The sequence below is a fragment of the Accipiter gentilis genome, chromosome Z (genome assembly GCF_929443795.1).
Source record: "Accipiter gentilis chromosome Z, bAccGen1.1, whole genome shotgun sequence".
Taxonomy (NCBI): domain Eukaryota; kingdom Metazoa; phylum Chordata; class Aves; order Accipitriformes; family Accipitridae; genus Astur; species Astur gentilis.
Genome location: NC_064919.1, coordinates 76,065,789 through 76,090,255, shown reverse-complemented (window position 1 = coordinate 76,090,255; position 24,467 = coordinate 76,065,789). Strand labels below are relative to the sequence as shown.

Genomic DNA, 24,467 nt, shown 5'->3' with positions numbered 1-24,467 from the left:
TTCCAGCCCACCGCAGCAGGGCTGGTCTCCAGCTCCCCACAGCCCTGCCCTTGCCAGCCATGGGGCCCCCGCCGAGCCACCCCGTCCCATGTCCCATGGGCTGACGTCCTGGCCCAGCCCGGCTGCAGCCTGTCCCTGTCCCCGTCCCCGGGGAGGTGGCCTGACGCCCAGGGCTGGGTTGTCCCCAGCCTGCCTGGCTCCCTGGCTGGGGTGGCAGGGTGGGCCCTGGATGGAGGCCTTGCCCTGCCGCCCCAGGGGAGCCCCCATGATGCTCCCCTCCTCAGAGAAGCACGCCATTCAGCTAAAAGCTGTGCGCCTCCTGATAAGATGGACAAAGTACACCTTTCCCAGCACGTCTTTTGACCAGTGGGATTTTAGGTCAGAGGAGTTTCAGTGGAGACAGGCTGAAGGTTTGGGACTGGTAGTGGTCATGTTTACTTCCAACACGGGAAAGCCATTAGTCTCATGTAGCCCTTGTTGGCTATCTAACATGGATTCATAAAAGCACCATTATAAATTAATGTTTTCATTCCCTCATTCTGTCCTAATCATCACTTGATCACTTACAAAATACCTGTGCACCGTTTTGTTACCTGTCCTTGCTGTACAACAGGGTGTAATTGGTAGGAAGTCCTCCATCTGAGCCAGGCTTCCACCAGCAAGAAAAAGTTTCTTTTTCTAGAGAACGACATCTTATTATCTTAGGTCTTCCAGGGTATGATTGACCTAGGGAAGTACAGAAGAACAGCTAGTTATATTGGAGTTGGACAATGTTTTTTGTTGTTATTGTTGAATGATAAATTCAGCAAGGAGTGCTTTTTCAAGGACAATAAAATTATTTGAAACTATGGACTGAATTTGGCAAATAAATCTGCCTGGAGAGAGCATCAAAACTTTCAGAAATGTAAATATATTTTACCTCAAACTTCTAAAACAGCTACTAAAATTACTTTAGTTCTCTTTTTCAAATGAAAATTTCATTGTTACCTAAACTTAAAAAGTGTACAGTTATCTCCAAATTAAATGAAAAAGCTTGGAAGTAGATGTATGACCTTTTGTTTTTTCCTAAAATATCCAAAATCTTTATCTTAAGTTCATCTTAAAACTAAATTTCACCTTCAACTTTGCAACAGAACCAAAATTCCACTATCTGCACATATTTGGGGTAACTTAGGTAACTTATAGGTAAGACAAATAATAAAAAGAAGGAATCCATGGGCTGTATGGAGTATTTTGTGTATTGGCAACCTGAAAGTATTAATTAAGTACTTGAATATTTGCTAATAAACCCAATATATTTAAGAATATTTCCTGTTAAGACTACTTGTCATTAACTTCTACCAAGAACATAGGACATAAGTTTACATACATTTTGTCATGAAAAGCATATGGCTTTTCAACCTAAGCTTACCTTTATTTTATGAAAGTTCCATATCATTATCTCTAATAGTGTTACCATTCATATGATGCTAATTCTCAAGAAGGTGACAAGCATGGATTGAGTGTAGGGATGGAGTGAGTGCCTTTCATCATCACCACCACATAATCATTAAATTAATACTATAAAAAGAAAAGAGGACTCAAGCCATTTTCAAAATCTCCATATAAAACTTTAAAATAAAGTAATTTAGATATGTACAGGCTCCAGCGGTGGTCAGGATAGATCAGGTAAAGCCTCAGACTTCTCTAAGGAAAGTGTTTCAAGGAAAAACAAGTGTTTGAGAAAGTGTTGTACTTACCAGTCAGACCCACTTCGGTCAGAGCAAGTAGCAAAATAATTCGAACTGATGATGTCAATTTCTGCTTCATGATGTCGGCTTGTCTTCAGGAGGAAATATCAGATCAAGGGCTCACTGAAAAATACACCATCATGCAATAGTCAATAACAATGCTTAACATGTAATATGTATCCTTGGCTTGATCAAAGTACTTTTTGAACTGCAGCTAACTGATTCTTGTTATTTCTCAAAAAGGTGCAGCAACACCTACTGTTCCACTTCAGAAGTAGAACACCCGAATCACAGAGTAGTAAGTAGGTCTTCCTGAAGGTCTTTGAACAGTTAGCAGTGCTGGGATTACAACTCCATAGCATTAACAAATCTTGCATATTTATTTGGCATCTTGGGATACTGGGTGCTTTTCTTATAGCTCTAACTTTTAGACTTAATTAATTTACCTGAAAAATCAGCCTTTTAGTAACAAAAAATACACTTTTATCTCTGTTGATATAAATAAGAGCTCAACATATTTGAACTTTGAAAGTCCTGAAAACAGCAGACAAATAGATAATATCCAAAATTTATTTAGAAGTTTATGATTTTTGAGCCAACCTCATGACTTCTGAACGTTTGGGACTGGCAATGTCAGGATCACCTGAGCTGAAGAATGCTACTCTTTCTGTGCGCTCAACTCATTATTTTTACTGCATCTGATTTTTCAGTAAAGTAGAAATGCCAAAATCAGAGAGAATAAACCAAGGAAAAAGTAGCGTAACTTCACAGTTAATTTATTAGGTGAAAATGCAAGATGGATGCAATTATCCCTCTTTTTTCAGCCTGCAAAGTCCAGAGGCAGTGTTGCAGAACTCGGCTGAATTACAGCGGTGCAAGTGGGAAGCCACCAGCTGTGAAGGCCCGGTCCCTGTAGTGGGCTGACACCACTAGATGTCGTCAGAATTCAGGTTACAGCTCAGGGTGATCAGGAAGGAGTCCCTGTTGCTGCTAAATCTGTTTGCTTAGCCTGGAGAAAAGACAGAATGACTTAAATCAAACCTTCTGCTTCTCCCACCAATATGCTTCCTGCTTGGAGATGGTGACTGGAGACGGCTATTAGATTCTCGGTAGCAAACCGCATTCTTTGAAACTAAAGAAGAACACTTTACTGTCTAACTAGGAAGCTCTTTACCTCAGCTTTCCACTCCTACCAAGCACATCTGACAGGTACTTGTATGCTTGAAACCCCCTCAGTGTAGCACAGCATGGGAACAAGCTGTCTCTTTGGTAAGGAAAAATTCTTCGTGGTTTATCAGATGACTCAATTTTCCTTATGCAATTCATTTTCTGTATCAAGAAACTATAATCCCCCAGCATACAAATGTTTTTCAAGTGCAAGGGCGAATGAAGTATCAGTTAATTTAACTGAATCTAAAACATGTTTACTGTGGACAATGAGGAGAACAACAACAGTTGGCTATGTTTCCATATGCAACTTCTGAATATCCAGGCATGTTTCACACATGTAACTGAGCTACAGGCTGCAAAATTGCATCTGGGTTAGTTTTAAACTCACTTACAGCAATCTGTGCATATACAGTCAGTGGAGAGCAAGCCATCTAAATATAAATTCCAGGTTTGTGCAAGCACATGCAAATTTTATGACTGTGAACAAACAGCAAGCACAAATGTTAGTGTTTAGCTTCAGAAATGAGCTGAAAACTTGGTGTTACATCATGTGGAGCACAACCCATTGAGCTCATGCAAGAACAAGGCACATTTTCTCAAGTGAAGGTGAAATAACAATCCATAAACAGTAACTATTTCATGTACATATGATACCACTTACAATATTTTATTATTTCTAAAAATAGTTAGAACATTTGCAAAATACAGGTCTTTCAAACTGAGACTCATACTCTGCTTCCCTATAGGTAAGTGGTACCATGATTATTTTTTTTACTTTTACAGACATATCTTTTCTGTGTGAAGAACTGACAGATAAGAGAAACTGTGAGTGAGTAAAAGAATGGAATTTGTCAATATGACAAAAGAGAGAGGCATCATTAAGAAAGAGCTGTATTAGAGCACTCTGCAAGGAAAATGGGATAATTTTGGAAACTGCAGACCTAAAGAACCAAATTAATAGAAACAGGATGAAATTAATTCATTTGAAAACAAGTATTTTTCATTGGGAGCATTTGTTTTTTAAAAACGAGATGATCATGAAGCACTTCTGAAATGTGGCTGTGAAGAAGAACAGAAGAGATACTGGGGAGGAACACGGACCTATTAGTCTCACAGACTGAACTTTCTGTACAGTTCTGGTCACCCATACTTGGGGAAAAAAACCTCCACGGTAACCCATTTAGAACAGATTTAGAACACAGATACAAAGATAAGCAGAGGACACAGAGGCTGTCTCATGATGACGATGTAAAGAATTGGCTTTTTACTCCACAAAAGGGTGGTTGTCTTCTATAAACATAGCAGCAGATTAGTATTAGAAGAGGGGAAAAAAGAATGGGTAAACTCTAGCAAATGTTGGAACAGGAATAGATGGCCATAATTAGCTCAAAAAATTAGAGAAAAATGTTACCATCACAACAGTGAGTTTCTGGAATAGTCTTCCAAACACAAAAATTCCATTTAGTTTTCCCAGGTAGTCTGATGTATTATGAAACACATATATCATGGTTGTTTGTGATAGCTGGGGACTGGACTTGGTGATCCAATATATGCTTTCTAGGCCAGCGTTTCAATTCAAGTTGAATACCTTGCATTATTACCAGTTAGAAAACTGTGCAGAAGTATGAGATGACTGGATGTCCTATTTTACATTCAGGATTTAATGCTTTCCAAATATTTTCTATTTAAGAATTATCAGAACCTGTGTTTATTTTAAGATCATGCTTAAAAGCATCTTAGAAAGCTTCATTCTAATATTTGTATTACTTTCTGAAGGAATGTAAGCAGCAGCAGAGCAGTGACCAGGAGGCTCCAGGCATATTAACCATATTCCATTTGTTCCAGTGCCTATGTTTTCATGATTGCCTCGTGCTTGGTATTTGTGGTTCAAATAATGTTTGTAAGGCTTCTGGAGAGATGTCTTGTGTTTTAAAAATACTTGCTTTAATGGAAAAAACAATGCATACTTTGTCATAGCTATATCAAAAGTGTGTCTCCCCTATCTATGATTTGAAAATGTTTTCATAAAAGAGTAACGAGCATTATTGAAGATACTGTGAGGGAATGCCTTATTTTTAGGACTCAATGCATTCTTCTATAAGCAACACAGTGGATGTTGATTTGCCAGAATGTCATGCAAAATCAAGGGCTGAATAACTGGTAATTAAAAGATCATATGCCTTCTTTTTGAATGTTTTGATTTAATTCCAACTAAGTTGTTACATTCTGACATTATAGTTGAATTTCCCCTTTCAACACAGCTGTTACATAGTATTCATTGCACATTGCACCCCAGAAAACAGTGTGCCTTGACGGAAATGGAAACCATTACTGGGGTTTTAGAATGCACAGAATTGCTAGATATTCCTGTAAAATAACCCTACTCTGCAATTAATAATATTATGAAATTGTAGGTGTGAAAACTGTGTTTGCAATGCTCCTAGATGAAGCTGAAAGTTAAATACCAATACTGAAATCAGGTGCTGTGGAGCAGGGTTGAGAGAAAAATGCCCTTGTCCTAATTGAGTTCTAGTTCTTGCATTCTTTTCTCTCTTTCTTGGCTATGCTGATGGATAAATTTCTTGAGACTGACAGAGAGCTCTTCACTCAGTTCTGTACAGATGGAAAAATTTTCTATCTGTCTGCAGCATTTTCAGGCTTGCAAGAAGGGTAACAACTGTAGAGCACCCTCTGGCAATGACATTATGTGCATCACAAGCTTTACTTCTGCTGCTAAAGAAATCTAAAGCCGAAAGTATTTTACCAATCTGTACTGAACAAGATTCACATTCCCACTAGTTATGATGATAAACAATGTTCGTCTTTCAGGCCTGGGGGAAGGCAGTTTAAGGAGTCTCAAAACACTGCAGTTCATTACCATTTGAAAGGCTGAACTACAGCTGTATGAAACCAAGTACAAATAAAGAAAAGACTAAAGGAAGAATGTAGCAGTCTGTTAGACCATCCAGAATTCTACTGGCCATACATACAGCTATACTGTGGACATTGCATGAGCCTGCCTTCCCACACCGAGCTCTCAAATGCCAACACTGATACATGTCCCTAGCCAAGACTCAGGCATCGCTATCACTGGATGTGTTTCTGAATGACGGTGATGGTTGGGATTATACTATGAATTAAAAGCTCTGGAGGTGCAGTGTGACCAGAGCTCTGCTTTACCTCTCTGAATGAGCCCTAATTGGAAGTCTCCAAATTCTGAATCCCTCAGGCTTCCAGTACAGCCTTCATGGAGACGTATAGGCTCCAGAGAAGATAGGGAGTTCAGACATGTCTCTGATCTGAATTTCTTGTGACTGATTCCAGATGGCTACTTTTAGCACATAGGTTTTGTGGAGCGCTTTGTGAGGACGCATAGTTCCTGCTGTTGGCTGTGTAAGGGAACCTAGGCATCCAGTTAATTTCTTGGGACCAAGCACTTCATGTTTCTGTGTTGCATAAACTGGAAGCACCTACAAGTTCTTTTATATTTCACCTGGAAAGCCTATAAAAGGGTTTCTAATATATTTTTTCCTAAATTTCTCTCTTAAACAAACTTTCTCCTAATGACCCTTTGTAGTCCTTCCTTTGATTAGCAGTCAACGTGATGATGAACTGAACAACTTCTCTCACCCATGGAGCTGTGCTCTTCAGTCTGGAAGACTTAAGTCACTTTTTGAAAAGAAAAATAATGAAATCCCAGATTCTTGAAAATAGGACACTTCTCCATCAAAATACTTATGCACTTAACTCCTATTGATTTTACAGAACTGAGCCTGAAACTCTTTTTAAAACTCTCAACATCTCAACTGACAAGAAAAGCCAAGACAACAAGAAGAAAGCACCATTATCCCTACTTTACAGATAGGGAACCAAGACAGAGAATGATCAAGTATTTTGCTCAGACTTATACTAGGAACATGACAAAAGCTAAAACCTGATCTTTCCCTACTAGTTCTTTTTTTTTTTTTTTCTTTTCTGAATACTGCCTCTACTGCCTTTGTTTTTCCAATAACACATGATTTAGCTAACAATAGCAGTCTTCTTCTACCAGTCTCATGGCTCCTGAATATTCTATTTCTTCCCTGGTGGTTTGTTCATTTAGCCATAATTTCAGGATTATTATTTTTACAGCAGTCTTTTACAGACAAGAAAAGCATAAGCTGTAAAGAGTAAAATTTTAGAGTTTGAAAGTTAGAATTTATATTAGAACTTGAAAATTGCTCTTGAAATATGATGGAAGTTCATCTCTACCAGCTACCAAGGCCAACTCCACAGTCATTATCTTGCTATAATAATTTTAAATGTTATTTATACATAGCATAGTCATGAAATATAAAGTCCAGTTTCCTACCTAAAGGACTCATGTGTGCAAGGAAGATTTTTGTTCTTCTCTTTCATGAATGTCAGTTCACTTGATAATCTGTGAGAGAAGAGAATTCCAGTATTAGTATATTACTGGAAGTATCACTACTTTATTTCTAAAACATAAAGAGCAAAAAAAAAATCACCCTTTGTATTAGCTGACTCAGATACTGACACTCTAAGTCAATACATTTAAACACAGAACAATAGCAGCTATGGTAAAATACCATGTTACTGCACACTCTTTCCTTTATCTGTTTCAATAAAATTTTGTAGCAATTTAGGATGCAGTTTAGATTTACCAGTAGACTGTGCTAGGCTATGCGATTACAGGCTAATCACCATCTACACAAAGGCTGGGACAGGATCAGATAAAATTGAAGGGGTCGGAAGGAACCCTAGCAGCCTGATCAGTGAAAATGGGGTACAGGGAATCAGCTACACCTAAGACTACCAAAGCACAGTCAGATCATTGTCCCTTGTGTGGAACCCATCAGGAGGAGCCAACCAAACAAATCCCCTTCCCCATATGCCTCACAGACTGAAAGAGGTATGGCACTTGTTAAGGGATGCAGGCAGGAAAGAATTTGGGGAGGAAAGGAAGGGATCAAAGTGGAGTGGGAAGAAACAAGCATGGGAAAACAAAGTGAAAAGGGGAATAAAGGAATCAGTTAAGTGTAAACTGGTGGCTTGTCTGACTGAGATGTCTGCCTCATCACCCTAGTCTACCCTATATTCTCATTAAGTCCTATTTCTAACTCTTCTGTCTGGATGTGCTCTGTTCTGAGTGGGTACGTTTGGATGCTAGTGAACTTGCAGCTGGATTAGCCAGTGAGGATTGGGATTGCAAACCAGGCTCATATGCAACTCCCCCGCAACTGGGGAGACCAGAGGATCTGGGGCCAGCTACTGGGTTGACTGAGCACCTAAGACACTACTAGAGCAGTCCATTTTTTTTTGTGCAATACACACATGTATGTGTAAATGTATATGTTACATCTTTGTTGATATGTGTGACCTCCGTGTGTGTTTATTGTGTCCGTGTGCCCACCCATTGGGAGCAGCTGCTCAGCTTCGCTACTGGCAGAACCTGAGGATATGGACCTATAGCAGTCTCATATCTATGGGGCTACCTGATTCAGCTGCCTCTAACAGACTGAAATGAAATGTTTTACCAAAAAAAGCCACTATGTTTACCTAACTGTTCTTTGTCATCCCATCTGAATACACTATGCTGTCAAGAAATAATTTAGATGAGCTTCAATAGACCACTTATCTGCCAGTGCAAGAAAAACTATTTATACATTAAAATACTAACTTTGAAATGACTAACTTCATCATACTTTTTCTTACAAAATCTTCTCTCTTTAAAGAATTTGAAACAAGGTAGAATATATTTACCACTAACATTAAGAATGGTCTGTATCGCCTGGAGACCAGGTGGGAAGCCGCATTACTCTGATACCAGATACCCTTTTGTTTGGCTCCATTTCAGTAAAGCTAATGAGAACAATAAAAATACCATGAAATTATTTGGCATCTAGACATTATGCCATTACAGAGGATCAGATTTAATTGAGGGTCATAACCAGTTTCTTTTTTATGTGCATATACAAAATGGCATAGATAACATTCAACTGAATATGGCAGAAATAATGTTTGCAGTGAAGTTACTCAACCATGACATAAGGTGAAATGCAGTTTAAAGATGGAGTTCAGTAAGTGCTCCCTGTTTTAGAGGCCAGAAATCAGGTTGTCAGTGTGCATGCTGGAAACACAGTTTAACTCAAGATTGGCTAAATAGAAGAATTCTCCCCAAATACAAGCTGCCTTGTAGACCTAGATCACAGAGACATTTTAAAAATTCTGGAATTATACCACACTCAAAAGGAAGCCTAATTCTAAAAGAAAATGTATGAATACCATCACTAAATAAAATAAACTGTCCTCTGCTTTTTCTGATTTCTACTACTTGGTACTACATCAAAACATAGAGTTCTATCCTACTGGCAAATTTGATTCTGCTTTCATGACTGCTTTCATCAGGAGTGATATAATGAACTGGTGATGCATCCCTTCATAATATGACTGACATAAAACGTGTTTTTTACGAAAACTATGATAGTGTCATAAGCACTATCTTGTTCATATCAGTGATCAGAAAGGCTCATGATAGAATTGACCTTACATCCTGCATTAACCAGGACAATGACTCTCACCCAGGTATTTCTACATCAAAAAATCATTATTCAAATCATATTTATTATGATAACTCTGAGAACAAAGACAGAATCCACTGTCTTGGGTACTGAACAAAGAAGAGTTTCTGCTCTTAAGAACTGAAAATGTAAATAACCAATTAATAATACAGAGTGGAAGAAAAGGATATAACAAGCAGGTCAAAACTGGAATATTTTTGGTTTGAAACTAAAGATTATTTTCAATGCAAAATATTTTCAAAATATCCCATAAAGTGGAAACTGCCTATGCAGAATCAGTTTCAGAAAATTCACTTCAGAATGTTAAAAATTCTTTTTAAACTAAAGCCAATATATGCAAATTTTCAAAATTCCAAAATTAACAAGTATCACCAAGTATCAACATAAAGCATTTTGTTTTGAATTTTTTCAGTAGAACATTTTCTGAAATCTAAGCAAATAATAGCAATTTTATTCTAACTCTTTTTTTCTAATGAAAACACTTTGTGATGAAAAATTTCTATTAATCTTTAATTATACACAGAGTTTCAATGAGCAATGCAATGGCGCGAAATGTCTTGCTATTTTTGACATTTCTGGGGAAAGATGCTGGTGTAGAGGTGAAAGTTTATTGTGGAGATACTAAAATGACTAAAACTTTACAGGAAGCAAAGGAACAGGATTTTGAAAGTAACATAGGGAACATGGTAATGGAGGAAAGTGTGAAAGGTTTATGGATTAAATATGACGGAAAGAGATTATGAGGAAGGACACAGAAGGGGGAAACAAATAATCTCTTGGCACTGGGCAGTAAAGGGTCAGATGAAGTTGCCATTTTGAATGTATTCCATTATGCCCTTTGAGTTTCACAGCTCCATCCATTGGATGCCATCCCCAAATAGCCTTTTCTTGGTGAACACAGGCAATGGAGTTGGTGGAGGAGAAGCATCTTCTGGATCCTAGTGCCTGCAAGCATCAGTAAGGTTAATGCTGAAGAAAGCTGTGACCCTAGCTCTAGGACAGTTTCTTTATTCCCTCTTACTGAGACAGGCCATTTCGGCTGAATCTGTGTCTGGAGTCTCTCTTCAAAGCTTTATGACTGTGGTAAGACTAACAAAGAACCTGGCTGGAGGGGAATAAATGTTCAATCACAAATATGCTCAGTAATTAGCAATATCAGTGGGAGCAGAGAAAACTGTTGGACTAATAATGGTTTTCTGTTTCAGTGTTCTCTTTTTCAGGAAGTTCTCAGTATGAGATCGTAAAAGTAGCTGTTTCTTTGTCTTTTTCTGAGTACATGTTGTACCTTTACACTTGAATTGCTTAAGTGACTGTGGAGTTCCTCTGTGAAAGAACACAATTACCAAAAATTACTACTCCAATTAAACTGATATAAACACTCAATATCCAATTATTTCTGAACATGAACATTTCTCAAACAGATTCCCCGAGCTTCAAACTTGTTGATAAAAACAAGATAAAAAAGCTTTGTGTTTGCATGCTAAAGGCTATTATTAATGCCACATGTACAGATCAAGTGGCACACTGGTTAGCTAAAGGAGTGAAACAATGTTATCCTGGTAATCTAAAACTGAGGGAAAAGTCTTTTCTTACAATTACTTGAGAGAAACTGCTGACAATATTAAATATATTTAACTTTCAACCTTCACTGTCCTGAGCTTAAAATCAGTAATCTTTTGGAACGTCTAACCTAAAGCAGTATTCTTTCTTTAATACAGTAATATGTGGATATGCAGAGAAGTATCTTTATCATGCCTAGCTCTAATCTTGGTGGCATTTTGTAGACCTCCTCTGGTACCTAACTCCTGAGTAGACTAGTGCTTAACACCTTTTATAAACAGATTTTCCACTGGTATTTACATAGTGGCATTAACCTCTAACATCAGTAAAAACCACACATCTTCCTTATGAGGAGTGTCTCATTGCAGAAAGTCAAATGTTCAAACTACTCTGAACTTCCAACATGCCAAACCAGTAACAGTATCAATACTGCTGTATCACAACCCTGTTAAGCTCCACAAAGATGCTAATTTTCCAGGAAAAATGTCTTTATTTGATTAGTTTTGCAGTGGGAGAATACTGAAGCTCCTAAAAGCTGCAATATGCATTCTGAAGGAACTGAAATCACCCTCTGATCAGGAGTATGAATTTCTCTTCTAATTTCTTCATGATTAATATATAAACTGAATGAAGTACAGCACTAACCTGATCTACCCCCCATCTTCATCCCAGGCTGCTATTACTTGAAAATTCTCATTCATGGTGAATTGTGTTTTGGATATTTTCTTTGTTTTGCAGTCTAAGGAAAGGACCCTGAGGCTGCAGACTGTGAGACTTTTATGCACTTGTTTACAGAATAAAGACTTACAGTGCAATCTCTGGAGGTTAAAGGTAAATTTATTAATGTATTCATTCATTAACCCCTCCATTCATTAACTCATTTGCTCTGTTCCTCTGTTCCTGTTACTGCATGGACAGTATTATGTCTCCTATCGATGAATGCATTTCTATAGGTGATATTTGCATCTCTGACAGAGTAAATAAAATGTGTCAAGAAGCTACTTGAAGAAACTCATTTTGCAAAGAGAGAGAAATCTTCATTGCACAGCAAAGGCAAACAAATGGCTTCACAAATAAAGATTAACGAAATATGGGATATTAGATTTCGGACTATGGATAGTGTTTAGTTTTAAAAAACTAAGGACATAAGAATGCCTCTCCCTTACCTCTGCTGTAACACCACCTATGTCCAATTAGATTTAACATGAGTATTTCAGGTTGTCCTACTCTTCCGTGGAGTTTGCCTATTTCTTGGTAAAATAATGAAGAAGTAGCTACTAAACAGAATTTGGAGAAGAAAAGATTTCAAGGAAAAAAAAAATATATTCCGTACTAGAGCAAAATCTATTTTAACAGTTTTCTTCAGTATGTTCCTGTTACTTGGTGATGCATCTGGCTACACTGTTTTTTTCAGTAAATGCTCTTGATTCACTGTTTATTGTATAGCTTCAGTAGCTGGGAAGCTTTTTTCCTTCTTTGCACTCAGCCTCAGGTTGGACCTATGGTGTGTATGATAATTATCAAGTTTTATAAGCCTTATTATACTAGGTAATGACTTCACCTTGGAATACTGGAGTCAACAATGGAGTCCTCTGGCTTTGAAATGGCATGCTTCAAAATTATAAAACCACCACCCAGTTTAGGGGCCACAGGGGAAGGTATAAAGGTGGGGTGTTGGAGTGGTCAATTCAGAACTTGCAAGCAAAACCATCTGTTTTTCACCTAAAAGAAAACTCTGACCAAAAGTGAAAAGTTTCAGTTACTGCAGGTAGACAAAGATGACTTTTTATGCCTAAGCATCTGAAATGTCAGGTCTGTATGTTTTAACTGGACAAAGGCTATGTCACACAAATGTCAAAAAAGAAAATATGAAGGTAACAAATCTGAAATATCAATGACATTTCTTTTAGAAGTATTTGATATTTACAAGGAATCAAAGAAAAGGCATAAGCATCAGGAACCTTCATGCTTGCCTTCTGTATGGTGGACTTAATGGTAAATTGCAGCAAATTAGTAAATTTTACTAACAGCTGAAATAATTTTAATCATGGTAATTTAGATCACTACAAATCAACTATCAGCCTCTATAATTAACATAAACCCATCTTGGTATATATCCCATTACAATCAACTTTAATTAGTAAATTTTTGCAGGCACCCAGTTACCCGATCATATTTCAAATGGTAAAAAACATTCATTTTGCATTTAATCCACAATATTTCTTCCACAATCCCTGAAATAAAAACCTTATGCTGACATTTATGAAATGGCAGGAGGAAAAAATGCTGTAACTGTGGGTTTTACTTTAGGTAATAACAACACAGGCTTTTAAATCCTTGCTTACATAAAGCCTGACATTTTCACTCGATATAAAAGTCATTTTTATTAAAACTTGGACCCACACCTTCAGTCATTATTGTTACCTGCATCTTTTCAAGTTGCCTTTTCAATGATGCCTTTTATGGTAATATGCCTGCATCTTCTTGGCTGTATGTCCTAGGTAGCAGCATATTTTATACAATTTAAATGGAAAAATCACTGAAGAATAACACAACCATGTTTTAAATTACTCTTTTAATTTAATCCCTGGGTTGCTCCACTGACGGTATGTTGAATATATGATCTGACACTGTTGAACAGATACTGGCACCAGACTTTCAAGTCCAATTCAGATTGATTAACTGGGGATGGTAGAAACTTTGAGCCAGAACAGAGAGATCTCTGACTCCCTTAAGGTCTTCTTCCACTTGAAATTTTTGCATCCTTCAGAGTGCATGAGAAAAGGATGGTTACACCCCTGACAACGCTGCCAATAGAACAGTCTTGGGTGGCTATCACCAGCACAAGGAACAAAGCAGCTGTGAAGCAGCTCAAGCACACAGAAACTATGAGGGCTCCTTTGCTTCCTCCTCCCCGGAGTTTTGTCCCAGGTGCAGCTCAGAGAGTGTAGGGGACTCAGCTTGCAAAGTTGCTGTCTGGATGAAGAACAGATTTTGAGGGTTGCCTCGAGGTGGTCTTTCAAGGCAGCACAAATAGCATTAGGACCTTAAGGGGACAAATTAGTTGCAGATGATATGGATGGGTAACTGAGGCATTTTGAAATCTTTAGATGTAAACATATATCTTAGAAATAAGTATACCAAGTGAGTCATAGAAGTCCATTCAGTTATAAATACTGTTTTTCTGCTTTTTTTTTTCCTCAGAGTTCTTCAAACTGATTTTTAGCTCACTTTCAGAGCCCTAGCTACATTTAAACGTTTGCTGTCTTACTTTTCATTTACACAGCTACCTTTTATGAAGTATGCTGTCTGTTACCAAAATTACTAGCTGTGCAATAATACAGATCAATTCTTCTTCATAGCTAAATGTTGCTGAGTAACATACACTAAGGACACACTCGGTTCAACAGCCACGTCTGCCATGTTCCTAAACTGTTTCAGATGCCTACTGTCAATGGAGCAGCATGCCGATGCAAACCTCATTTCTTAGTCCTGGAATACAGTGTGAGCTCCTCAGGACAGGCATCCAGAATCACACAGATTGAGACTCACAGGCGTACAGATCTGAACACACAACCACTAACCTCATGTATGGATATGTTACTGCCCTTCGACAGAGGCTGTAAGTGCAGACAGAACGCTGTGTTATCCCACACAGACAAGAGACAGGCAATGCCTCAGTTGTTGGAAGGTTAAGTAAACACAGTAACATTTAGCCACTTCTCACAGCCCGTTTTGTCTTTGATATGAAAACCATATCAAGAGGACAGGGTTTTTAACAGAGATTTCTGGTACATTCCTGCTCCAGTGGTGCAAAAGAACAGTGGTTCTGCAAGTTGTTGGTGCACACTGCATTTCAAAATCTACTCCACTATTTAAGTTTCCAACTCTAATTTAATTGCTCAACTCTTTAACTGCTTAAACAAAATTTGTTTTTTGAAAGGCGAAAATGGTACTTGAAAATACTGATGTATGCATAGAAACATATGAAAGGAAAAGGTCACGGGCTCTTTTTCATGTCTCAAAAACTCTGATTAGAGCAAGAGTGCTTACTTTTTATATAATCTTAAAACAGTAGCATACTAAATGGACGTGAATTATTGAAAATTTTATCAAGTGATTCATGATTTGACACAATTTTTGGTCAAATTCTTCAGGAAGCAAGCATTTTCCTACAGGAATCTGAAGGGTTAGTAGCAGCTTTTCAAGGTCAGTTTTGCTATGGAATTAAATTCACTAGTATACAGTCTGATATGAAACCAATTTTATTTCACTGAATTCATGCATTTTTGCCACTCAGTGAATCAAAGACTTATATACAATCAATCTATTACTAGAAACTAAAAAGGATAGGAAATAGTTTGTGCTTTTGAGACCATGACAGGGCAAATACTGCATGGGCTAAGTGCATCAACTGGGTATGTAAGCAATCAGCAGGAAGCACTGCTAGCACCAATAATATCATTATCTTAAAAAACAGTGCAGAAATACAGGGGCCAACTGTTAAAATCAGAGGCATTTCTGCTGGCTGTCTACAAATTACATGCGTAGGCTTTAAACCTAGGCTCTCTGTTTAGAGACTTGCTGCTGCTGTGTAAGACCTGATGCTATTTTTACTTTCCTCAGTGAAAGCATAGGTTCTGGAGCACAAATCTGTGGATAAGAGGAGAAAAAAAACAACAACAAAAAACAAGGGCTCAGAATCATGGAGGACACCAAACCTTCCAGGTAGCATACAAGAAGTGGGGAAGACAGAAGTGATCATCAGAAAGCAGGTGTATGTTCTGCTGATGAAGAGGGAGAAATAGAACTCAGCTCCAGAATTCTGCTCCCATCCCTGCCAACAGGTTAGTCTCTGATATTTTGGACATCTCTTGCCCACCTGCAAAATGGGCAGACACTAAATCTCACTGAGATGTGTATCTTTTTAACTACACTTACAATTTCCATGTTGATTGAAATTAATGTTTCCAAGATATTTTAAGGACTTTAGATTGAAGGGATTATTCATAAGCAGAATTATTGCTAGTAGCAATTTAGTTGTAAAGAAATAAAAAAAAAAATCCAAGTGGCAGGAATTTTAGTAAACATTTCAAAGAATCATAGGATGGATGAGGTTGGAAGACCTTTGGAGATTGTCTAGTCCCACCCCACTGCTCAAAGCAGGGTCAACTAGAGCAGGCTGCCAGGGTCATGTCCAGCTGGATTTTGAATATCTCCAAGGACAGCAATTCCACAACCTCTCTGGGCAACCCTTTCCACTGTTTGATTGCCCTCACAGTAGATAAGATTTTTCTTATGTTTAAGTGGATTTTCTTGTACTTCAGTTTGTGCTCATTGCTTTTTGTCCTTTCCCTGGATGCCACTGAGAAAAGCCTGGCTCCATCTTCTTTACTTCCCCCATCATGTATTCACAGCCATTGACAAGACTTCCCTGAGCCTTCTCTTCTCCTGGCTGAACAGTCCCAGCTTTCTCAGCCTCTCCTCATGGGAGAGATGCTCCAGTCCCTTAATTATCTCAGCGGTCCTTAGCTGGACTCACTCCAGAATGCCCATGTCTTTTTTCTACTGGGGAGCTCCAAACTGGACACAGCACTCCAGGTGCTTTAAGCTTAAGACTGTCTAACCCTTCAGGACAACACTCAAAAAACAAAGCTAAAATATATAACTAATTGCATTCATTGAGAAAGTGAGAGATTATGAGGCCAGATCAGAGAAAAACTTTGCGTTACAGTTCCACTATGCTCATTTTCCACTGGTGAATATGTATAAGAACTGGCACTGAGGTTCAGGAAATTCTGGTTCTAATCCTGAATCTCTTTTTATTTTCTTTTATATGATATTTTTCCATTAGTCAAAATCTGATTCCTTTTTTAGAGGAACTGTGTTCATAACAAAAGCAGCAGCCAATGACCGAATTCCTTTACAAACCACTTTATTTTTGACTTTACAGCCAAACCATTAAATAAGTCATATAAATTCTCAACCTGGGAACAAACTGTCATTCTTCAGAAAGTTCATCTGTTTGTGTTTGGCTAACTGCTTGGAAAATAAAAGCTTTGTCATTTCTTGATATTTTTTTCTCTCCTTTCTTTAGCATGTAGGTTGGTAACCCCTAACAAGAATTATATGCCTGGCATTTCTATCCGAGTGACATTTTCAGTGTTTGCGCTGAAATTACATCCCAGAATATTTTAATGATTATCATTTTACAAAAAGCTCAGAGGGACAGCACGCTTCTCATTACTGATGAACATGAGTCTTTGTTCTTTTTAGCATCTACAAAATGTACAGGTCTGTGTTTTTCCTGCAGCTTTACTTATACAACTATGTTTGACATTAAAACCCAGCAAAGCCTCCTACTTATATGATGAAAGTAGTACTAGGTTATGAAGTCTAGGTGGAGTACCTGACTGTGGTGGGTTGACCCTGGCTGGCCGCCAGGTGCCCACCAAAGCCATTCTATCAATCCCCTCCTCAGCTGGACAGGGGAGAGAAAATACGACAGAAGGCTCATAGATCAAGATAAGGACAGGGAGATCACTCAGCAGTTACCGTCACAGGGAAAAACAACTCAGATTGGGGAAGTTAATTTAGGCTCAACTTAACTCCCAATTTCTCTGTGATCTCCCCCCCCCCCCCGAGCAGTTGCAGGGGGATGGGGAATGAGGGTTGTGGCCACTTCATCATGCATTGTCTCTGATGCTCCTTCCTCCTCACACTCTTACCCTGCTCCAGCATGGGGTCCCTCCCACGGGAGACAGTCCGCCACGAACTTCTCCAACGTGGGCCATTCCCGCGGGCTGCAGTTCTTCACGAACTGCTCCAGAGTGTGTCCTTTCCACAGCGTGCAGTCCTTCAGGAGCACACTGCTCCAGCGTGGGTCCCCCGTGGGGTCACAAGTCCTGCCAGAAAACCTGCTCCAGCGTGGGCTCTTCTCTCCACGGGGCCATAGGTCTTACCAAGAGACTGCTTCCAGCATGGGCTTCACGGCCTCCTTCAGGTGTATCCCCCTGCTCCAGTGTGGGGTCCTCCCCAGGCTGCAGGTGGAGATCTGCTCCCCCGTGGACCTCCCTGGACTGCAGGGGACAGCCTGCCTCACCATGGTCTTCCCCACGGGCTGCAGGGGAATCTCTGCTCCGGCGCCTGGACCATCTCCTCCCCCTCCTTCTTCACTGACCTTGGGGACTGCAGGGTTGTTTCTCTTACATATTCTCCCTCCTCTCTCTGGCTGAAGTTGCTGTTGTGCAGGTTCCCCCCCACTTCTTAAATCTGTTCTCCCAGAGGCACCACCACTGTCACTGATGGACTCGGCCTTGGCCAGCGACGGGTCCGTCTTGGAGCTGGCTGGCATTGGCTCCATGGGACACAGGGAAGCTTCCAGCAGCTTCTTACAGAAGCCATTCCTGTAGGCCCCCCCACTACCAAAACCTTGCCATGGACACCCAGTACACCTACTAAGGACATTGTGAATTGAGGAGATGGGCTCTGTGCCAGCTATGACTACGGCAGCACAGGGGAAGAGAATACTCATCCCAGTTTTAGAAATGATTTATGTACTATCCTTCTTCTCAAGCCAGGACATGAGGTTTGAATCACAGATGGCTGGTATGAAACAAAATTATTTTCAAATAGTTCCATTCTACACGGTGGTATTGACCTATGTTGATGGTTCCAGGTTGTGATGAGTGGCTTAGAGACATTGCTCATCCCTTATACCCTCAGTTACATCAAATATTTCTTGGCCACTGCTAACACTTTGTGCCCTTGAATATAGTAAGCCTGTAATTTTGTGAGAACAAAAGCTCTTTCAGGAAGAGTTTTGCAATACTGAGTCAACAGGAGTTAAGTTCTAAAACGTGGCAATAACACATGATTAAAGCTGAGACCAGCCTGGAAAAAAAACAAGTTTTTCCATGAACAGGGGAACTAATAAAGCCTGATTTTCTAAGAATTTGTTTCACCTTGCCACTGTAATACCAGCTTCCTCCTTCCTGACATCCTCTATGATTCTTCATTGGGCAAGAGATTGAAAAGCTATGGCTGTGTTGGAGATCAACTTATGCCGATGGGGTGGCTTCTACACGAGTTGGCTTGAATGGCCAGCATGCATATGCTGACAGTCTAACGGGCTTTTGCCAAACGGAACACAATGTTAACTACATTCTGCACAATTTTCCTTCCATATGAGGAGAAACACTAATTAGGGTCTCTCTTTTCCATTCCAATTTGACTATTTTCAGAAAAATTGTATGTTTCTATTATCTTTGGGAATTCTACCCTCTTTTGAATATGATTTATACTGGGCAACAGGATAAAATAATATTGGAAGGAATGGAGCTTATAGACTGTGAGATCAGTTAGCCTCACTTCCTTAGTAAACCAAAAGCAGTTTCACATATCAAAATCTCCAATTATTATTTTGTAATTTTAGAGCAATTTTGATTTTATTTTTCTGGTAAGTCTGTAACAGTGTTTCTGTTCACTCTGAGCATGCAGTTTTCTTTTATGGGTTGCCACCTGAGCAAACAGGGCATAGGCTTTTAAAAAACATGTGGACTACAAATTAATGCCTCACTTGGATGAAAATAGACTTGTTTGGTCATCTGCCTAGAAACTAGGAGGCATAAGTTAAATTATCCTCTCATCCTAGGGAAACTCAGCCCCAAATCTCTTATTTCTTATGGCATAGAGTAATCTGGGCTAGAATTGTTCTCCTCCCCTCTTGTTTCCATTCTGGCTATGAATGCAAGAGTTACAGGGACAGAAAAAAAGATAACCAGGACAGAATGTGACTATAGCTTAGTGTTTAGGGTACTTCGTTGGGAAAGAATGAGGTTTGCTTGCTCCTTGCCCAAATTTTCTGTTAATTGTACAGTGGCTGCTTAATGTAAAATACATGAAGAGACCTGGTGAGGAAACACAATATTTTAGAATAGCAATGCAAAGGAATGTGCAAGACAGCCTGGATCTGAATTCAGATGTGAAACGTGATTTGCTGCTTAACTGGCAGGATGGGTCAGTCTTCTACAGTAGTTAAGAAAGAACATGAGAAACAAAGGATTTGGGTGACTGATCAGGAACTGTCCTCAAGCTCTGTCTAGCTTAGTCTGCTGGTGACAAATTCACAAAGACATATCAGAGAGACAGGCCAATATTTTTGTTTGGACAAAAGGCAAAAGGAAAGGTTTGGAGATGTTGATTCCTGGGTAATCACCACAGAGAAGATAGGTGGAGCTGTTGATTCAGATGAGATTCAGAATAAGATGTGGAGGGAGAATGAAAGAGGATCAAGAATAGACTCCTGCAAAGAAAGAAGAGAGAAGACATGCTAGAGTAGTCAGGAGAATTATGGAAGACAGAGATAAAAGGAAAACTTCTGCCTCCTGTTGTGTCTAGGTGTGGACACATGCACATGCAGAAGGGAGGGGAGGCTGAGGAAGAAGAGAAGACAGTTGTAGGGGAATGGGACAAAGCAACTTCAATTTGCTATTTTTTTTAAAGATAAATCAGCTACTCAGCAATTTAATTGATATTTCACAAGCTGCATACTAAATAGTGAAAGTTTACATAGGAGAGCTTGTGGAGTTACCACCATCCTTGGAGGCTAAAATTAGCCAATTATCTGTGTTTGTCGAATCAGACATGCAGAAGCATATATTTGTTTAACTTTCCACTCAAAAGAAATGTTCTAAAACAAGTCTTAAGGAAAAAATCATTGGTATTTGCCTGAAGAGAAGTAAGAAAGCCAAAAAAGCTTGTTGACCTTAACTCTAGATGCACAGTAGCTGTTTAAGTTAGGAAAGTGGAAAACCAAATACAACATGTTTATTCAGAACTCCATGAAATGCTGTGAACATTTGGAGCTACCTAGTATGTAGTAAACAAACCCACAAGGTTTATGGTTAGGAAGCATGGTATCCACATATTCTCCCGCATGTGTTAATTACACTGAGTAGATGTGGGAAGTAAATCTTATTGCCAAGACTAACTAAAAAGACAAGTTAAGTACAAGCTACTGAAATTTTACTTCTTATTGGGGGCACTGCTAGCAAAGAATTTGAAAAGCAGAGGTAACTGTGTGGGACACGCACACAGGAATCATTAAATTCAGGAAATGCTGCACACAGAAAGAGACAATGTGTCTGTATGGAAAAAGATTGTAAGAAATGCGCTAAAAATGGAAAACAAAAGCAGTAGAAAGACTCAGCAGGGTCACCTCAATTTCATGGGACCTATTAAGGTTAACTAGAACTAGAGATTCAACAGATAATTCAGGCTGGAAGGAAGCTTGGGAGATCTCTAATCCATCCTCTGCTGAAAGCAGTCACCTATGAGACCAGACCAGGTTGCTCTGGGCTTATCCATTCATAGCCTGAATACTGCACAACCTCTCTGGGGCAACATGTTCCACTGCTTGACTGTCCTTAGGGTGAACAAATACTACCCTATATTCAGTTAGAACCTCTCTTGTTTCAATATATGCCTGCCATCTTTTGTCCTCTTACCATGCACTGCAGTTAAGAGCCTGCCCATACTTTCTCAGTACCTTCTCTGCAGGTACTGGAAGACTGCCATTGGGAAAATGCAGGCCCATATTTTCCTTTCTGTTTATAGCTCTGCTGTCTTATTGTCACTCTCTGGTTGTAATCCAAAATTTTTACTCTCTTGGAGCACTTATCTGAATTTTAGGCTCATCTGCTGCTGCAGTAATTGCATATTCATTCTATGATGTCTGTGGCACTTTCTCCCTCTTAGAAGCAAATGAAAAGAGAGTAAAACAAAACCTGTAGTTCCTGCAGTCACATTGGATAAGTACCAACAATCAAGAAAAATGCACTTGACCTCCATAAAAAAGAGTATGTCAGCAGCAACTTACTATGAACATGTATATTTCTACAAAAGGAAACAAAATTCAAATAGATCATGAAAATGAACCCTAGTGAGCTACTGCTATTTCCTCATGGTAGTCTCAACTTGAAACAATAATTTTGATTAATTTTTCTGGAATAAGTTTTATAAAATAAATCTCATCAACTCCCATAGCACTGTCAACTGTGACAGTGAACAGACCTAAAAATCCACTGAAATATTAAAAATAGCTATGTGTGAGATAATTACCAAGTTGTATTTTGACACTTAACTATTAGCCCTGTTACACTGTGCATTTTGACCATCCCTCTCTTCATATCTTGTGCGTATGGATGCAGTTAGAAACCTGCTTTGCTGCAAATAAACTAGGTGGTTTCAGGAGGGAGGTAGGGTAAACAGTACCACAATGGTGCAACAAAGAATTTGAACCAGCTTGTGGGCTCATACTCTCAGGAGAAATGGCTGATAATGAAATGCTCATGAAATTAGGGATTTCATTATAGGCTCAGAAAAGGACTTTACATTTTGGCTGGTACAATATTATCAGACTTTCCTAGTTAGTTTGGGGTGAACACTCCAAAAATTACACAAGAGTAAGTGTGTACAAAAAAATGTCAACTCATTGCTAACACAAAACCTATTCAAACTTTGTGTGTGAAAGAAACAGTTCAAAAACATTTCATACTTATGGAAAAAGTACTTCTTGAAATTGGCAAGATTAGAAAGAGCTTAGCTTGATGCAGCTGCCTACTGTTTCAGATGAAAAAGATTAGTATAGGTGGGAATTCATTTTCCATTGTCATTTTCATAAGACCTGCATCTTCCTGGGTCTAGTCCATTCCTGTTAACACCACTGTCCCCTTCCCCGCAGATAGAGATGATCGTCAGGTTTTCATTTTAAACCTACAGCTGCAGAATAAGAGACAATTTACTTGGTAGCATTAGCATTTCACTAAACTGACCTCCATTGGAAGAACAGAGACTATTCAAGAAAGGTTGTTTGCCTGCTAAATAAGATCACTAGACAAAAAATGTTTAGGTTTAAAACTGTTGAAATGAATGCAGTTATGTCAATAACTAATTATCAGTTCATTGTTCTTAGTCCCTAAGGCTCAAGATACCTACCCGTGGCTCTGGGAGCATATACACTATTCTCTTTACTGTGGCAAGAGACTGAAGCTACTCCTCAAGGAGGGATACAATAAAATTTTACATGTAGAGAAAAGGCAGCATCCTGCCTTTACTCAGCAACATAAAATACAATAAGGTTTTGAGATTCTCATATGCTTTCACACTTTTTTTGGGGGGGGAGGGGGGTTGACTTGTGCTTATGTGCTATAAGCCTTGCAAGTTTTGCTGATGTTGATGGATTCTTTTACTTGCAAGGGGAGTGCAATGCCCTTTCTCCTCATCTAGCGTGTATAAGTAGCTTGTCAATACTTGACAAAAACTAAAAAAGTTGCATTCTACCTCAGAACATATTCTAGATCACAGGAAGTGTAATATCTTTATTTTAAATAAACCCATGCTGTTTATGTGGAAACAGTCTGGTAAGGGGCTTAGAAAGATTCTAATATCATAATGCAGCAGGGCTCCAGTAGTACCTTCAGTTATTAAACTGATTTGAAGATAAAAACAATAACCTCTGTCTTTTTGTGTAGAAGCAGCTTGAAATGAAAACCCAAATGCAAATTCTTAGTGTTTCCCCATTGTCTTAACAAATAAATCATTAAGATCCCAGAGCTAATCTGAATGAAACAGAAAACTCTCCTGAAGCTAAAATTGGTGAGATTAGAATATCACTTGAACAAAAAAGTCATCTAAATCTGACCTGAGTCTTTCCTGATTTGTCAGACACTCTGTTCAATGCAATGGAAAGATAATCCCTGGCACCTTGCACACTCACACAGCATTCCCTATATAACAGTTCAAAATATGCTGTACAAAGTGGGACCATGGTGGTGGTTGAGTCCTTCCTTCACCTGACTGCTGAGCTGGGTCCCAGTATAGTGGGCATCTGCATTCTTCACATCTGCACTGTGACATAGTCTCTGTGTATGGGGTGCTGGTGGGGCTTTGACAAAATGGAGCCCTCCAGCTGTATGTTCCCGGGAACACTGTTGACCTCCAAGGCATCCCAACAAGTGGAACAGACCCTCTCTTTGGACAGATGGGCATGCAAAACTATTTCAGCTTTGCACAGGGAGTCTAAACCATATTCTATATTCAGATGGCATGAAAAGAACAGAACTAGAGGAAAATACCAGACCTTTTGTCGTGGTTTCACACCAACCAGCAAGTAAAGCACCAAGCAGGTGTTCACTCACTTCCCCCCATCCAGTGGGATGGGGGAGAGAATCAGGGAAAAAAAAAAGTAAAACTTGTGGGTTGAGATGAGAACAGTTTAATAGGACAGAAAGGAAGAAAATAATAATGATAATAACAAATAATAATAATAATGATAATAATAAAAAAGTGGAATATACAAAATAAGTGATGCACAATGCAATTGCTCACCACTCGCTGACTGATGCCCAGTTAGTTCCTGAGCAGT

The 24,467-nt window shown here is 39.1% G+C and overlaps 1 protein-coding gene across 4 annotated transcripts in view; it reads right to left on the bottom strand.

Annotated features, from left to right (window-relative positions):
- PRLR (prolactin receptor) overlaps positions 1–24,467 on the bottom strand; it is a 124,925-nt gene that overhangs the window by 16,278 nt on the left and 84,180 nt on the right. For 3 of the 4 annotated variants that reach the window (XM_049796443.1, XM_049796442.1, XM_049796444.1), the window contains exons 3-5: positions 7,252–7,320; positions 1,740–1,853; positions 594–726 (exon numbers count right to left, since the gene is read on the bottom strand). In XM_049796443.1, the coding sequence (XP_049652400.1) occupies positions 594–726; positions 1,740–1,809 (203 nt within the window). In that variant the 5' untranslated portion in view covers positions 1,810–1,853; positions 7,252–7,320. Of the gene's footprint in view, positions 1–593; positions 727–1,739; positions 1,854–7,251; positions 7,321–24,467 lie in introns of those variants that run through there. The other variant, XM_049796445.1, reaches the window with a different exon arrangement.